General features: G+C 35.7%; 1 protein-coding gene across 4 annotated transcripts in view; it reads left to right on the top strand.

Annotated features, from left to right (window-relative positions):
- The window catches only part of LOC118201316 (uncharacterized), a 550,477-nt gene that overhangs the window by 495,781 nt on the left and 36,093 nt on the right, over nucleotides 1–18,603 (top strand). For all 4 annotated transcript variants that reach the window (XM_085827082.1, XM_085827080.1, XM_085827084.1 and 1 more), the window contains 3 exons: nucleotides 2,162–2,263; nucleotides 5,038–5,139; nucleotides 15,063–15,173. In XM_085827082.1, coding sequence (XP_085683208.1) covers nucleotides 2,162–2,263; nucleotides 5,038–5,139; nucleotides 15,063–15,173 — 315 coding nt within the window. The remainder of the gene's footprint in view (nucleotides 1–2,161; nucleotides 2,264–5,037; nucleotides 5,140–15,062; nucleotides 15,174–18,603) is intronic.

The raw sequence follows: 18,603 nt of genomic DNA, 5'->3' as shown, positions 1-18,603 counted from the left end.
ACATATGTCTTCTATTCATTTGGCGGAACGTGAACAAAATGCCGAATAGAAGCTGTATCGGCGTTTTGAAATGTTAACCGAAGAATAAGACACGGGTAAGCGTGGTTAAGAAAGTTGTAGAAAAGTATTTAAAATAGAGGAAAGATTATGAATATCTGTTTGGGACAAATGAATCTTGTGGAGAATCTGAAACTGGCCATATACAAACAATGCAGGAGGAAGAGGCATCAAGACCTAGAAAGCACGAGGCTGCTTTAACACAGTTAAACGCCCCAATCACCTAGAGGTGATCCAAGGAGGACTAACCCCTCGGTCAACCCAGGGAGACAATTTTTGTTTCACACAGCCATAACATACATACATACGAAGTCAATGATAGACGGCAAGGCCCGCATTCACTGTAGAAAACCAAGAACATAGTTAGACATCGATTGTCCCACAGTGTTGACCAAAGGGAGACAAACTCCCAAGCACAGCCTTCGATACCAAACTATGTAACGCCTCCACAGCCAAGGGGCAGACAAGACAGTACCATATGGTCTCTGCCGAGTCCGAACCATCCTCCGAATGAACGGAGGTTCTAGTCCTGTGAAGAGAGATTATATACCACCGTGGCCGAGGCTGTTTACAGATCCTAGCCAGTAGTTTCACCGGTTTTCCGCCGTCAATCCCCCGGAGGAGCCATATATAAAAAAGAGCTTTAGTTGAATAAATAGCCATCCCCCCTTTTTTTATTATTACGTGTTCTACCCTTAGGTACTACACGGAAAGGGAGGGATGCCCCGTGGAGGTCTTTTTAAGGGAAAATGGCTCGCATCCACGTTACACATGGGGAAAACCACGAAAACGCCCATGCAGCCAGCTTGTTACCCGGGACACGACAGATATCATGTTGGGAATAAAATATAAAATCTCCATTTAATTACAGAAGCAAAACAATTGCCCGGACTCAAATTCTAAAGGAGAAGAGGATGCATGTGTATCTCTATAAGATTCCTATTGTTGAATTGCTCAGTATCAAATCTACTTTAATCTAGTTAAATGTAGTGTTAATCTAGCGGATAACTCACTGATGGAACAAACAAAAGGCGGATTATTTTATTGAATCCTCAAAAGTGAATGTGATTTAAGCATACTAATGCTTATTGAAAACTGTGAATGCCAGTTTTCATCAACCTCGCTGCAACGTTATATAACTTTAGACGAGTGTTTTCTTGAATAGAGAGTTTAAGTTATGATATATGATTAAGTATGTTGGTGCGTCTAAGCAATTTTTCTCGCAGTACTACCCATTCTGCATCATATATAAAATGCTTTACTTCAGTAAGATAAACATGAGTCATATACCTCCCGTGCTACGCATTCATGATCTGTCCTGGGCAGCAAGCTTTCAACTTTTTTTAGTTTTAACAGTGGATCTTTAGATTCATAAGTCATGTAATAACATTTCAAGAGACAACAATCGGCATCTCTACCTAAGCACAGAAGCGATGGTTAGGGAATAGGAAAACCAGTGCTATGGAGCTTTATGGGTACTTCCCTGGAACCCCGCTAGTATAGAGGTTTATTTTGGGAAAATGTATTGTATTTCTGGGAACAGGAGGCATAAATAAGAGTTCCAAATCACCAAAATACCTGGGAGACATAGTCTACATAAAGACAGCACTAGTAACAAAGAGAAATAGTCTATTCAGATTCGATGCATTAACCTATAATAGCTACAATGTTTTGAGTTTGAAATAATTTGATTCTCATAAACCTAAGATTATCTCATGTTAAAAACCGAAATTTTATTTTGAGCATTTGTGTTTCATTTCCAAATTAATTTAGTATGTACATTAGTCAGAAAAAGTGTAAATGGTAACAAATCACATGACTGTATTCATAAGAATATATGACTACTTGCTTTTATTTTTAATTTATATATATAATTGATTATTTTTTACCATTTAGAGACTATTGCTAAAAAGGATAAATGTGGTGAATTAGCTGTATAAACATTAGACAGAAAATCCATAAATTTCGAAATTTATGATAAGATTCCTAAAATACACTTTTTATCCAATATTTTAATTAAATCTAGTTAATGTTTTGCATATTCTTTTATGTACCGGCTAGTTGCATTTATACGTAATTTTCTATATATTTGTTTATGTGCTAGAGTGCAACTGTGGTGAAAATAGCAAAGATTGTTGGTTCAGTAATGGACTACAGAAATGTATCTGTAAGGAAGGATATGCCCAACTGGATTCGATTTGTGTAGGTAAGTAACAAAAATTCGCAACGTAATAATATTTCTCATCAACAGTTCAAACTACTAAATCATAAATTATTGTTTTTTAAACATCGGTAAGTTTCTCTGGTGACTTGTATAACATAATCCTGAGACGGGGTCTTAAAACATATAACATTAAAGCGTATAAATGTGTCAAGAGAGGGAACTATGATTACCATCAGCCATTATAAAAGCTGCTTTGTACAACTTTTTTGCTTTTTATAATAGTCTAGAGTAGAATTATGACTGGCAGTTTTAACTTCCATTTGAATTAATTTGAAAGTTTAAAGCCTGGATGTAAATTATGAATGAGGTTAAATGTATCTGAATCCACTGGGCAAGTGTTCGGGTCATTCGGAGTTTTTTCGATGCCTGGAGAATGTAAGGTCAGCAAATTCTTGCTGTGGCATTCTCATTCAGTTTATACATAAGATTATATTGAGATACAGAAGATTATTGATTATATTGAGATATAAAGCATGTTTGCTTCTAATGAAAGCTTCTACTTTTGTGGCATAATTGCGTAGATTAGACGTGCCAAACTTAGTATCTCAAATGGGCCGAGTAGTTACCAGTGTACAGTAATGCATCGCCGCAAGAAGAAAAAAGCACTTCGTGCATAATAATGTATTTAAAAAATTAGTAAGCACATAAAACTTTATCTAATAATGAAGCTGTTAGAAAAGGGAAAGAACATAAAGAAATAATGGCATGAGACATTGTTTCTTTCCCGAAACATATTTTTCTTGCAACCAGCTTTCGGATGTCTGGAGACATAGTGGTCAAACTAGCTATTTTCAGAACAGAGATCAGATAAATGTCTGTAAAGCTGGATCCAGCTGAGGACTAGTTCATTTTTTACAAGTGAGAGAAATTATTCACTCTCATACATGTCACTGAACATCTAAACGGAAATCACAAACGATGTAAATCTGCGGTTATTTGGGAGTTGTGCAGGCAAGTATCTGTAAAATTCAGGAATGTCAATTTAACTGAATTTTTGTTGTGGAGTTGAGTCACACCGAACTTCTTTCGATTCATTTGTAAATGGGTTGGCACTGTCTCAACGGCATTTGAAAAAGGGGCAGAAAACAGAAGAGCTCATCTGCGATAGGTTTTATATCGCGAAACATTTCTTTGAATTCAGTCTTTAGACGCTGAAATTCATTCGGCAAGTGTTTTATAAAAATTTGGCTCCCTCTTGTTACTCTTTTATAATCACAACTTTTTTTGTTATTTTCTCTAAGCAATTCGAGGGTCGCAGAAAAATGAGTCGAGAGTTGCGAAGTTGACATGCCTAGCATTGATGCGTATGAGAGAATATTTATATATGTCAAACCTCATACTTGATAAATTTTACATCAGCATCAAGAATAACATCGAGATATTTGAATAAAACATAATCAGTGTATCGGTTTCAGTTTATTTCGACATTCCAGTGAAATCTTGGATCACGAATGCCTCACTTCACGAAAAAATTGTTTGATCAAGAAACGCTTCTGATTGAGAACGGTGTCTCGAGTTAGGAAACTCAAGTCGGCAACGTATAACTACCGAAGGTGTTTTGAGGTAATCTGTGCCACATAATTAACATTCAGGGCTTTCTGGAAAGTCATTGTAATATAGTTTTCCATTGCTTAAGTCTCATTAACGAACTTAGCAAGGGCCATCACTTCGACATGGAAGAAATTATGGCCAGATTGACTTGCACACAGAATATTTTGACACTTAGGACTTTTTCTATTCGAAAATGAGAAATCTTGAGAAATAATTTCAAATCATTGAAGAAATTCGGAAATGCAGTTCGAAAAGAAAAATGTCTTGGGTAAAAAAAAAAAGTCTTGGATAAATAGCTATGTACATTATTTACAAAACCGAATGCAGGTTAGATATTCGGGCTACAAGCTGGGTTGTGAAACACAGTGCACGGTCTTTTAAATTTCTGCAAAACTGTATGATCGTAGTTGAGTATTTCTGAAATTTCCACAAAGTTAGATGGAGGCATGGAGTTGAAACAGTTTTTGGAGAATCTTGAGAGCTATTCTGTTGCAGTGGCGTAGCTAGGGTGGGGAAAGGGGGGACATCTGTTCCCGGGCGCAGCATCCAGGCGGCGCCAAATTGATGCAACGAAATTTTTTAATGAAATGTTTTCCATTCTTGGCACACAGAAAGGGGCGCAAATTCTTCAGTTGTCCCCGGGCGCTAGAATCCTAGCTACGCCACTGTCCTGTTGTCCTGACCTTCAAGTCGGCATGGATAATGTTTCGAAGAAACCAGGATGAATCAGCGATGATACGTAGAAATTTGTTTTGAATTACTTGCAATTTCTTCCTGTTTCGATTTGAAGTCCCGACCCTGCTGGGGCAGCGTAGAAGATAACACGATGGATCATGCTTAAATAGATTAACTTTTTGTTTCCAATACTGAGCTGGGAGTCTCTTTTAAGTAGAGGGTAAACTGCTATATATTCTTTATGCGTTTTAATTGAAACTTGGTTGATATGATCGTCGAACTTCACGTGCAAGGTCTTTCCAATTTTTGATATTCCTAGATTTAAAAATAAATGTGATAATATTTCTTTCCGCTTTGACTACAGTTCATATATTTTAAGTTCCTTCAGTTTTAACCCTGCTACAGTTAATTCATCTGCCCTGTAAAGAAACGATTAATTCCTGCTCTTATATCAAATCTGTTACAAATATTCACTTATTTTCTTTATTCAATTTTGGAATTAATAACTGCTACATTTTAATTTTTCTTAGTTTGCGACTGTGGAGAGAATTCTGTAGGATGTGATTTCAAAGAGGAAGAAAAACTATGCACTTGCAAAGATCAGTACATCGAGAGATATGGAAAGTGTGAAAGTAAGTACGTATATGAACTTAAACTTCTAGACTCAATAGAACGCTGTTTAACAGAATTTCTTCGCTTTTCAATTTTAACCTGTGAGTGTAATTCTCTTCTTTCTCATGCAATCAAACCCTATTTATACTTCACTCATTTATACGCACCTTTATCTCGGATTTAATTCACCGCATTATTTATATTGCCCTTTTCTGTTCAGAATAGCCGCATAGCAATATATTTGTCGAAGTTTCAAACCTAACTGACAGAGGAGGAAGCGCTATGAAACAAACAGTGTTATCTCAAAAGTTCAAAGCGCTGAAATATAATAAAATAATTTGTTCAAATATATCATTTCAATTTAACAGCAAAGCGAGATATCATTCATTCTGAAATAAGGTTTTAGTTAAAAACTATTGTAAAGATTAAATATATAATAAATAATATGCTGTAAATAATGAATGGGAACCTGCAGTGTTCTCAGTTTTTACGTATGATTAAATTCGTTAAGTTTTAGAGAATTCATATCTTTGATTTGTACTATATAACAAATATATAACCGGAATATAACGGTTATGCTTTCATCCGATTGTTAAGCTAATCGTAGAAGGATACCTATTATGTTTCTAGCCCTGCACCGTCTATTTTTCTTAAGAATTTCAAGCATTATTTTTAATGATAAATGTAAACTGTTAATTTTCTCAATCTTCAGCATATGCAATGTTTTTTTTGTTTGTTTCTTCTACTTCTTCTTCTTTTTTTTTTTTTTTTTGGTTTAACATATTTTTTCGATTCCAGGACATGTCTTATCTGCCGTATAAACATCTCTAATAGTCGGATGCGTATTTAAATCACAGTTATTTTTTTCCATCTAACTCACTATTCTGAAATAATCATTTTTTCAAATTATTAATATTAAGAAGTGTTTTAATGTTAATAAATGGTTGGTTGGTTTGGTTTATTTGACAAACCACCTGAGGTTTACCTACCTAAGAGGAGGCGTGCCTTCCTGGAGGTCTTAAGGGAAACTGGCTCGCATATATATACATGGGAAAAACTACGAAAATGTTCATGCAGCCAGCCCGTTCGCCGGAGTTCGAACCCGGAACAAACAATCAATGTTCAACGACCGGCCGCTGGTGGGTGATGTTAATAAATGAAAATCTATTATAAAAACATTTGCCAAGTAAGTTTTAGCTTTTTATTTCATTTATTTTATTTGCATAGGACCTAGGTATCTTTTCGGGTTTGTTATTCAAATTAAAAGTTAACTTTGATACGTTGGTGTTTTTCCTGGCATTCAGCAGGATGATTCGTTCCTGCTCTTGCCAGTATCCTCAGAGTATCCCGACTAAGCCTGTATATGATGAAGTCTGAAGATGAAAGTTCTCTATACGAGGTAGAATTGAAGAGGTGATACAAGAAGAAGCCCTTTGCTTCGATGTTTTGAAAGCAACGCATGAGAATTAAGAGATGCGTTTTAAAATTGAAAAAATATAAATGCAATTTAAAATTTAAGTGGATACATACTGTTGCAAACAGGCGTTTTTAGAAATCACTTTAACTGTTACTCTAAATAACTAGGATGAAAACGAAAATTAATTGCAATAATAACAGTACACAACAAAATAATGGCTGTAAGTGAGTAAAACAGGATGCAGAGATAACACAAATAAGACACTTGAGAACACTTGAGAAACGTTGCGTTGAGTAAACGTTGCCTTAACACTTGAGAAACGTTGCAAATAACCGATATTCCTCACAGAGTAATCTCTACAACGTAGTTCCAGATACAAGGAACACTTGAAACACATTGAGTAACTCACCTAAAATGACTCCAGAGGCCAGAATGCAAAATAAATAAATAAATAAAAATGATTCAAAACATCATAAATATGCACAAAAACACATATTCTTCTTCCAATCTTTTTTTTTTTTTTTTTTTTTTTCGTTATTCTTCTCACGAAGTGTACAGCGATCTGTTTTCACTTAAAAAAATATCAGAGAATTGCAGAGACTCGGCTTCATGCAATCTCCGGCAACAGCGGCTATACAGAAAACGCATTTCCTTGTTGTTCCCTTTAGAGAATTTTCGGCAAAATTATGTATTACTGCGGAAATTTTACTGCAGTTTCTTCCATTGATGGCGAATTCCACAAGCTCATATTTTAAAACTAAGGCAAAAAATATCTATCACAATTTATCTATAAAAACTGTTGGAGTATAACAAAAATAGAAGGCATATGAAAATGGTGACGTTGCTTAACTGAAACGATTGTTATGAGCATGGTTGCCAGAGTTTGGAAAGTGAAACAATTTGCCTGAATTTTCTAAAACTTTGGCTACTTGTACTAAGGTGGTTACGATGTAAGGATCTTAAGTTTTACTAACGTTTATTTTATTTTAAATCTTTACTATCACTTCTTATTTTCTACTTCCGGCCAGAATTATAAGCGTTAACGTATTTATGCAAAGTTTGTCTGGCGAACGCCAAGTACTTAAGTTGTGGCTTTTTGCCAAGCGAGAGAGAGGAAGCAGTTAGTCGAAGCAGGCCGCTTACCTTAGAAGTTTTACTCAGTTGCTGGTTGCCTTCCAGGCCAGAGGTTTAATCCTCTTGATAACAAACGTATTGTAGTGTTCACAGTTCTCTGTACTACATACGGCTTCCTGTTAATATAAGGACAATCTTCCACGTTAATTATTTTAAAGTTAAATTAGAGTTTAGTTTTATTTTTATATTTTTACGTTTAGACCACAAGTAGTGGGTCTTTGTATTCCGAAGTACGGAAGTTATTGTAAATAGAGAAAAATAAAGGGTTTTGTATACCCTTCTTGTGTATCCTGTCTACTTCCCACAGTTATTGAACATAGCTTTAATAAGCTCTCTGTTCCGAGTCAGGTCCTTGCATGTTCCCGAAGAAAGTAAGACGGAACATTGAACCTGATAGTGGCGCCCAACGAAGAAGAATAACCATGGCCGAATTTCAAGAAGAACCTGTGCTGCCTGCAGAAGCGGCTCAGAATCCAGAAATGCCAGCTGCCGCCCTGGAAGGATTTTGTTACATCGTCCAGACCATGCGCGCTTCGATGAAACCAGAAGCAACATTTAATGGAAACTCACCGGTAACCAGTTTTTTGGAAAAATTGGATGACCACTTCATGCTCTACCCCGTGCACGAATTTCAAAAAGTTACCTTAGCTACCAGCGCTTTGGGAGGCCAAGCGTTTAATTGGTTCAAATCTATAGGCAGAAGTCTCTTGGGTCAAGCAGGAAGTTCCACCTATACTTACGAAAATTTCAAGACTGCCCTACTAAAAGCCTTCCCTGTTGTAAGGGATCGTGCGAAATTAGAAACGGAAATCTCTCAAGCTTTATTTTAAGAAAAATTCACGTCTTCAAACTCTTGTATGGAAACCGTCCGTATCCTGAGATAATTCAAGTGATTTTGCCGAGGTTACTGCCCCAAGTGCAAGACTTTATTGAATTAAGAAATCCGACTACACTGGAAAAGTTATTTGAGCTAGCAATCCAGTTTGAAAGTAGAAGAACGGCGGACATTGAAAGAAGACGCCAATATCAACAACGAAACCAATTTGGTGCGCCAAGACTACAGCAAACTCAAGCACACGGCTACGGAAGCAAAGCGAATCAGTGGGCAAGGAAACCCGAGCATTCAAAAACAGCCGGCGAACGTCGACAGTTCAATAGCAATCCAGGAAAAAAGTCTCAAGGCCAGTGGAAAAAGAAGGAAAGCACGGAAATGAAAAATAATTTAAACTAAAACGGATTTCTGCTGACGGGAGGGTGCGGAAATCCGAAGGCCACGAAAACCCCTCTTCCTTCAAGTTAAATACAGTAATGGTGAAAAATTTGACTCTTCCGAAGATTGAAGTGTTGGTGAATAATATCCCAGCCACCGCACTCCTGGATACAGGCGCGCAGTGTTCCTGTGTGGCAGAAGATTTTTTTAGGAAGTATTTTCGGAAATACCGCATATATAATTCGGATAATACGACAGTGTTAGCGGCGCAAGGAGAAAAATGTAAGTGCATAGGTAAATTACCGCTGTATGTCCGTATCAAGGACGAACAAGTAAAGGTGATGTTTTTCATAGTAAAGAATCTGCAAGCACATATTATTTTAGGAATAGATTTTCTTTCAGAGGCACAAGCAACGCTGGATTTTAATGAAGCGTTCCTTAAGCTGACAATGAAACCAGTTCGTGGAGAAAAGGCTGAACCGCCGATGTTAAATCTTGACCACCTGCCTAATGAAGAACAGCGAAGAATCCGACAAGTGGTAAGTGAATTTGCTTCGTTATTTAGTGATATTCCAGGATTTACTCAAGTTACTAATCATAGTATTGACACCGGAGATTCAATGCCAGTTCGCCACAAAGCATACCGGTATGATAAGAATAAGGAAAAAATTACAGAATGGCATATCACCGATATGCTACGTAAAAAGATCATAACGCCCATCTCAAGTAGTTATGCTAGCCCGGTGGTTTTATGTAAGAAAAATAATGACTATCCTTTGACAAATCCAAAAAGGTGGAGATTCGCAATTGACTACCGTAAATTAAACTCCATAACTAAATATCCGGTATATCCGTTACCTATTATTGAAGAAATTCTAAGGAACATAACATCCACCAAATATATGACGACTTTAGACTTAACGACTGGTTATTTTCAAATAGGGGTTAGGCCTGAGGACCTGCTTAAGACTGCTTTTATAACCAAGTCTGGCACTTATGCATTTTTGCGTATGCCGTTTGGCCTTTCAGGGGCGCCGGCAACATTTCAGCGATGTATGGACATTGTGTTACGACCTGTTCTTGGAAAGTCCACATTTATCTATTTAGACGATATCATTATTACTAGTGATAATCTCGACCAACATGTACAGGATTTAAGACAGGTGTTTTCTTTATTAAATGAGGCCGGTCTAAAAGTTCATGTCGAAGAGTGCAAATTTGCAGCCCCTGTATTAAAATATTTAGGTTACAAAATATCTCAGAAAGGAATCGAGACAGACGAATCAAAAATAATTGCTGTACAAAAGTATCCGACTCCAACCACGGCGAAGAAGCTCTCTTCTTTTCTAGGACTTTGTTCATATTATAGGTCCTTTATAAAAAATTTTGCAGCTATTGCTGAACCATTGTTAAAATTAAAAAGGAAAAAGGCAAGATTCTCGTGGACGGCCGAAGCCAATAGTGCTTTCGAAAAATTAAAACAAGCATTAACGCAAGCCCCTGTGTTGAAATTTCCTGAAAAGGATGAGAATTTAGAAATTTCAGCGGATGCTTCGGATTATGCGGTAGGAGCGGTACTTTCGCAAAATCAGCAGCCCGTGGCATTTTTTAGCCGAACTTTAAATCAAACACAAAGAAACTATTCCGCGACCGAGAGAGAAGCACTTGCAGTTCTGTTAGCAGTGCAAAAGTTCAGAGTCTATTTTGGAAAGGCGCCAATAACAGTGTACTCTGATCATGCGGCGGTAACTAGATTGTATTCAGGGAAAAACGTATCCCCAAGGTTAATAAGATGGGCACTCAAGCTACAAGAATATAATCTGGTAATCAAGCATACCCCCGGAAAGGAAAATATCGTAGCAGATGCCCTATCCAGAATTAAAATAGATGAAGAAGGTAATACCGTAGAGGTGGCAATGCTCACAGCATGTACAATAAATTCCCGAGAAACTGTAATAACCGAACTGGGTAAGGATCCTGAGTTTGGAAGCATTTATGAGTATTTAAAGGATCCTGAAAATTTTAGCCACGAAGATATTGTGGCGATAAGAAATAGGGCGGCCCATTACGAACTAATAGATGGTCTATTATTCTATACAAAAACTACGAATTCCAACAACGAATTTCGACCTGTTATCCCAGCTAGTCTTAGATTAAATATCCTGCAGGAGTTACACGACAGCCCATTAGCTTCTCATGCTGGTATTCGAAAAACTATCCAACGCGTACGCGAGGCAGTCTATTTTCCTGAACTGCAAAAGTTAACAAGGGCGTATGTCCAGTCCTGCCCAACATGTCAAGCAGTTAATTATATTATAAATCCGAATTTCCAAATGAAATAATTCGCATCGATTTATTGGGCCCTTTCCCAAAAAGTCAGTTAAATAAAAGTCGCTATCTCCTTGTTATGGTTGATCATTTTAGTAAGTTGACCGAAATTGTTCCCTTAAAACGAGCCTCCGCGAAATTAGTTACTGATTCTATTTTAAATAAATATATTTTAAAATACGGAGCGCCCCTAAAAGTTATATCGGATAATGGTCCTCAATTTGTAAGTAATGTATTTGAAGACATGTGCCAAAAACTGGGCATACGTCATTTAAAAATGGTCCCGTATCGGCCGCAATCAAATATAGCGGAACGGGTCAATAGAAATATAGTGAAAATTATCCGTAGTTTTGTTAAAAATTTTCATAAAAGCTGGGATAACTATGTCAATGAATTTGCTTTCGCCCTTAGGACCGCAAAACATGATACAACGGGCAAAACTCCTGCTGAGTTATTTTTAGGCAGAAAGATTACAACGCCGTTAGATAAATTATTTTATGTGCAACAAAGAGTCCCAGAATTTAAAATGGGTGATATAGAAAAACTAATTAAAGAAGCAAAAAAGAATACGGAAGTAGCACAGAGAAAACAAAAGCTGTATTACGACTTGAAACGACGGGGAGTAACTTATAAAGTAGGGGATGAAGTATTAAAAATTAAGCATTCACTTTCTTCAGCACGAGAAGATAAAACTGCCAAATTTTTTCCACGATTTGAAGGACCATATGTCATAGAAAAAATAACTCACGCTGTAGTAGTGTTAAAAGCCAGAAATGGGGAAACCTGCTCCGCAAACATTGATCAAATCAAACCCTACTATGATTGTAATAAAATGCAAATTTTCAAAGATCTTTTGCAGGATCCGGCACGGCAGACACCGCAGGCACAAGCTCCAGAGGTGGAACAACGACAAGTACAAGGGCAAGCCATTAAGAGGCAGGAGCAAGTGAAAGAAAGTTTCCCCGCGGGAAAATTGAAGAAAAAGAAGCCGTTCCACCGTCCAGAAAAGAGAGCTCACGAACACCCCCAGAATGAAGAAGGGAGAAGGACGACGAATGCAAAGAGAGCCAGGAGAAATGACGGCAACTATAACCCGGCTCTAAAACGGAAGATCTACTCATCCGACAGGACTCTCCGCAGCAAATGTCGCCGAACTGCGGAAGGGCCATCAGCGGCGGAGGAAAAGTTACAAGGAAAATTTGAACGGCCAGCAACGAGGTCCAAGCAGGAACACGAAAGAAGTTTCCCGGTTCCGCCAAGACCAGCTGCCATCAAACGGCCAAGACAACAGGCAGAGGCGAAAAAGAAGGTATTCAAATGTGATTGAACTGAAAAAAAAAGAAAGCTTCTAGAGGAAGGCACTGAAGGGCGAGCCCGCACACGAAGGAGGATAAATCAAACAACAATCTACGCTACTTTCCAGGACTGGGCTCAGAAAAGAATGTCCGAATATCACAAAGATAAGTAAAATTTTATGTTACTTTGCAAACTTAAGTTAATCTTTCATTCGTACTGCAAGTGGCAGATTTCAAGAAGTTTTACCTCATGCGAGGTCTACCTTTATCGCCAAAAGGGCGAGAAATGAGTTGTTACTGATTTTGGTATTATGTTTTTCAATTACTCGCGTGTAAAACTAAAGTTGATGTATAATAGCGATGTGTAAAGACTTAAATATTGTAAAAGTTATTGTGTAAATTTTATTTAAAACATTCTGGCAAGAAAGAAGTTTTAGTCTGAAAGACTTTTTGAAATTTAGTATTTCAATGTAGAAAAATTGGCATTTGCTTTGAAAAGAATAGAAGTTAACAATGTACTACTAATGTATGTTGTCAAATGCGTAAAATTAACGGCATGTTAATATGTTCTTATATACAATGTGAACTGTTATTTCAAATGTTAAGAAATACCGTGCTATGGTAAAAGTGAAAGTAATGTTAAAATTTTTTTTTTATTCGTGTGACTGTAAAAAGACTAAATCATGGTGAATATGTGTTAAAGGTTGAATGAATGTAGTTAGGCTCTCTGACGCTACACTTCAGAGTTAGCCACTTTCAGAATAGTACCTCAGGGTTTAGAGTTGAAGTTAGGGTGTGTTACGAGGTCTTGGTATGTTGAATTTTTAACACGTTAGTACTTTGATTGTGGGAGGAAGTGTTGAACACATAGACAAACACATTCGTGTTTGGTGTTCTTTTACAACACATGTCAGAGAGCACGGGGAGAGATAATTAAAATAGTCATGAATGAAATAAGAATGTTAAGAGAAATATAATTATACATGTTACTTGCCATTTCATTGTGTAACATTTCATTAAACTAGTTTTCCTTCCAGATCTCTGGAAGGAACTAGATTTGAATAAAAGGTCCTGTTTAGATGCAGTACAGATGAAAAAATTGCGTGTCCTGGGAGCTGCTATTGTAAAAATTTCTTTCTTTAAAATTTCTAGTTTCTAGCGAAAAATGTTTGTAAAAGATTGGCCTCGCGTTAGCTTCTAGAGCTAAAAGTTTTCAACAAGGTCGTTTTAGACCTCAGTTTCAAACTAATTAACTCTGGCGGGAAGTATGTAAGGATCTTAAGTTTTACTAACGTTTATTTTATTTTAAATCTTTACTATCACTTCTTATTTTCTACTTCCGGCCAGAATTATAAGCGTTAACGTATTTATGCAAAGTTTGTCTGGCGAACGCCAAGTACTTAAGTTGTGGCTTTTTGCCAAGCGAGAGAGAGGAAGCAGTTAGTCGAAGCAGGCCGCTTACCTTAGAAGTTTTACTCAGTTGCTGGTTGCCTTCCAGGCCAGAGGTTTAATCCTCTTGATAACAAACGTATTGTAGTGTTCACAGTTCTCTGTACTACATACGGCTTCCTGTTAATATAAGGACAATCTTCCACGTTAATTATTTTAAAGTTAAATTAGAGTTTAGTTTTATTTTTATATTTTTACGTTTAGACCACAAGTAGTGGGTCTTTGTATTCCGAAGTACGGAAGTTATTATAAATAGAGAAAAATAAAGGGTTTTGTATACCCTTCTTGTGTATCCTGTCTACTTCCCACAGTTATTGAACATAGCTTTAGTAAGCTCTCTGTTCCGAGTCAGGTCCTTGCATGTTCCCGAAGAAAGTAAGACGGAACATTGAACCTGATAACGATAGTGCGTAAGCACCCACTTTTTTACTATTAATTATTTTGCTCTTTCAAACAGATCATTTCAAACATACGATTTTATGTCAAAAATTTTAATTTCAAGTAGATAGTTCTTCAGCTAGTGGACATATCATCGCAGGTGCTTCGCTTTAAAATGTTAAATTACTTTCAGATGTTAAACTTTATTTTAGATATTAAAGTAAAATTTGTTTACCAAGATTAGATTGCAGTTTTTTTAATCTTATGATTTTTATATTTTAAAATTTATTAAATATTTTTAATCTTATGATATTTTGATGGTAAACGTTTCAGCGTGCTGCAATATGAAGGTTTCAGATTACATTTTTAGTCCAAATGGTAGTTTTGAAACCGCATTTTGTATCGAACGACTAAAAGCGTTGAATCAATTTTTAAATTGCGGCCACTAAATATTATCGCCTTGTATTATATTTAAAGAAATTATATAGTGAAGAGTCTGCATGAATGTATGTATGTTTTGACTAAATTTTGAATTATGTAGTCCTACACCCGAATACGAGCACCTGGAAATCCAAATTTGGAATTTGTTTCATTATCTATTTCATATTTTGTAAAACTTTAACGAATTTTTGATTAAAAAACTCAACAATTTTAAACCGAGCAGTGGCAACACTGTAGATTTTCTTTTCTTTCTTTATTTTTTGTTTATTGTTATTCATCCATTTTTTTCAGAGAAAGATCCTTGCGATCCAAATCCATGTGTTCATGGGAAATGCGAAGTCACGAATCACGATTTCTTTTGTCACTGTGATGATCCATATACTGGCAGACATTGCGAAATAAGTAAGATACTTCCCATTCTTACACTGTATAATGCGACATTCTCTGTTTGTAGTTCATTCTAAAAAATAGTCTCTGAAATTTATGTCGCAGATTTTTTACATTTGAATAAACGCCTTGAATTCAGAATTTTTCACTTGTCGCTTGTGGAATAACTAACAGATTATCTTGCTTCATTATATTAATTTCGTTTGCTGTTTACCAAGCATCCTGCAGATTTATTGAAGCTTCTTTCGAAAGCTTCGGTAAATCGATGGGAGATGAAGCAATTAATTTTCTTTCAGTTTCTGTAAAATAATACAGATAAAGCAAACAAAAGTTATCTGTACCGATTTCACTAAATAAAATTTCCAAACTATCCTCCTCCATAACATTAGGCATACGTGCGTCAGGAATGATAAGAACATTAAACTTGAAATTGACAATAGAATATTTGGAGTTATTAAATGTTGTCATGGTATTTAAAGAATGTATTAATGTCTAAATTATTTAAACTTCAAGACAAAAATAAATCTTTATACAACTCTTGTTAGACCTATCGTATTGTAGGGAACTAAATTTTCGTCTTTAAAAACAGTTTGAATTTCTCAAAGCAAATGAATCAATATTTTTATACGAAATTAAAAGCTACAATACTCTTATTTGTTTATATATATGAAAGGAGGGTGCTATCCTGTTAATAACTAGCACTCATTTTCTAATTTCGTTTCTTGATGAAATATCCGCCCAGAGCTCCCGCGAATGCAATCAAATACTCTTCCGAAATAGAAATTAGAATTTGTAAAAATTTCAGACTTAAATATACATTTTTATTTAAACATTACTTAAAGCAATATATAGCTAATATAAATTTAACGAAGTCCCATACCTATACGGATGGTACCAATACGAATCTTATCATGGTATAAAGAATGTATCAATGTCTAAATTATTAAACTTCAAGACAAAAATAAATCTTTATACAACTCACCTCTCACACTGTATAATAGCGAATGCTGGTCATTTACAAAAACAGATGAAAAAAGAGTTATAATCTTTGAAAGAAAAATATTCCGAAAAATATATGATCTAATTAGTGAAAGTAATAGATGAAGAATTTTGCTTGACCATTAAATGTATAGAAGATACAAACAGCCTAATATTGTACGAGTTACCAAATTTTATCGTATCAGATGGCTTGGACGTATTTGTAGATGTGACAACTTGATCCTTCTTAAAAAGGTGATTTTTGCAAGTGTAGAGGGCACCAGGAAAAGAGAAAGACCTCACACAAGATGGATAAACTGTGCTGGACTTTAAAAGACTTTAAAAATCATTCGTGGGGTACCATAGCGACTGATCGGATCCGATCCAGGAAGTTCATTGAGACGGCCGTGGCCTGTAATAGGCTGTAATGCAACTGAAAAAGAAGATATGTACGTCAGTTCTTTTTACGAAAAAATAGTTCTAGAAGTATGTAAACACATGCTTGGACTCTCACCAATATAGTTTAATAGCTTTGTCAACTAAACTTATTAGGCTAAAATGCACTTTCCAGTGGTCGACATATCCAGTAAACTTTTCAAAGATGAGGAAAACAATGAACTAATAGTTTCTGGCTAGTGCAATAACTGAAATAATACCCTAATAATTATGATAATTTTTAATTATGCTAAGTAAAAATAGATTGGAAGTATCAGTTATTTAGTAATGCAATTATCAGTTATTTAGTAATGAATATTTAACTCTATAAGTAAGGAACTGCGATCTTACGCTAGTATCGACGATTATGGTCTTTCAGCAAAATTTAACGACATAAAAAGCATTTATAAATAAAGAGAACTTTGGCAATTTCAGATCGGATCGTGTTATAGTGAAATATCAGGAACGTGTACGTTTTCTACACTATCATCTCTCGAACAAGAAGTGTATAACGGTCTCAGCACCCACTTGAAGGCTTCCTAACCGGCAGAACTGCAGTCCAGCATAAAGTTACCTGCCTTTTCAACTTGAAACAAGGAATCCTTACAAAGTGCCATTAGCTCTATGTCAAATCACTGTTACGAAAGTAATTCTTTAAATTTGGTATTTCGATCAATTTATTAAATGAGGAGTGAAATAAAGTTAAAACGGTTCATATGCATAACAGTGCCTCAGCTTTTAAGCAATTATTATTGGAGAAGATAAACAACAAGAATCAGCGTAATGTTTGTTGTTGATTTCTGGTTGTTTAACTTCGCCAATAATCGTTATTCGAAAAATTATTTTAACCCTCTCGGCTCGCCCAATGCTCTCGGCTCGCCGATGATAATCTGAATGGATATAAGATTACTTTTCTAAAAAATATTGGTCCATCTTATTAACGTAATGGGTAGAGATAAGAATGTTTCTTGGCTTTTTGCATTTTCCGATGAATGAAAGTAAGAACTTTATTTAATCTAAAATCTTAACTCCAATTAAGATTTCAAAAATTTGCTTAGTTCTTTGACCACTCCTGCGTCCTTTACCGGCAATTTTTTAAAAATCATTTTTACTGAAGGTACCTTTGCATTCCTTGGGGGAAACTAGTATTCAGAAAGTAGAGACTGTTCAAGAGTTGTAGAGATAAACATACCAATTTGATCTTTTCTGTTAAGATTATGGAAATTCAACCCATTTCGCAACTTGAAATTTGACAAACATTTATATAATCTCTTGAACATTTTCATGCCCATTATTAAATAAAACAATACTTCCTTTTTACTTCGTACAAGGAAGTAAAAAGGAACTCCTCTTCCCCTCAGGAGTTGGCTGTTGATGGGATATTTTTGTTTTTATATCTCGAATTATTAGCTAGAAATTCGTCTACCTTCGGAAACAGCACTTCCTGGCTCATAGCAGAAATCTCCTGTAAGGTATTGATAAGTGTACATAGTGAATTCTTTGGAAACCCACAGTTTTGGCGATTGCAGCCTTAGTCTAGATAAACTTATCCAATTCTTTCACATTTTTTTAAACTCTTTTCGTTTCACTCGACGCAGTTAAAAACGTAAAAACTTATTAACGAAAATGTGAATAATGTACTAACTTTAAATTATTGAAATGTGTGAAAATATAGATATCTGAATTGTTTTACAGTACAAATGACAGTGTTCTACGCTTATAGGATGGCCTTGTACACAGGGTGTTTACTCATTTTTTGAACGATTTCGATAAGGAATTGAAAAAAAAACCAAGTGTTTTGGAATAAAAATTTTGGCAGCATGTTATTATATGAAATTAGAAATATCGTCTGCTAATGTTAACTTTATTCTTCTTTCAAAATGTCACTTGTAAACAAGCTGTGGATTAAAGAATAGGTTTTTACGCTTTCCGAAGAAAATTATTCCTGTTTCATAACACAAAAACCTGTAATGCAAGGTACTCAAATTTCTAAGTGGAAAATAAGCAACATTATTAACCGGAAAGGGAAAAG

The sequence above is a fragment of the Stegodyphus dumicola genome, chromosome 11 (assembly GCF_044657685.1).
Source record: "Stegodyphus dumicola isolate Sdum_Otavi_A_Nest chromosome 11, ASM4465768v1".
NCBI classification, from domain to species: domain Eukaryota; kingdom Metazoa; phylum Arthropoda; class Arachnida; order Araneae; family Eresidae; genus Stegodyphus; species Stegodyphus dumicola.
The sequence above is the reverse complement of the archived record's forward strand: the minus strand, read 5'-3'. Positions and strand labels throughout refer to the sequence as shown.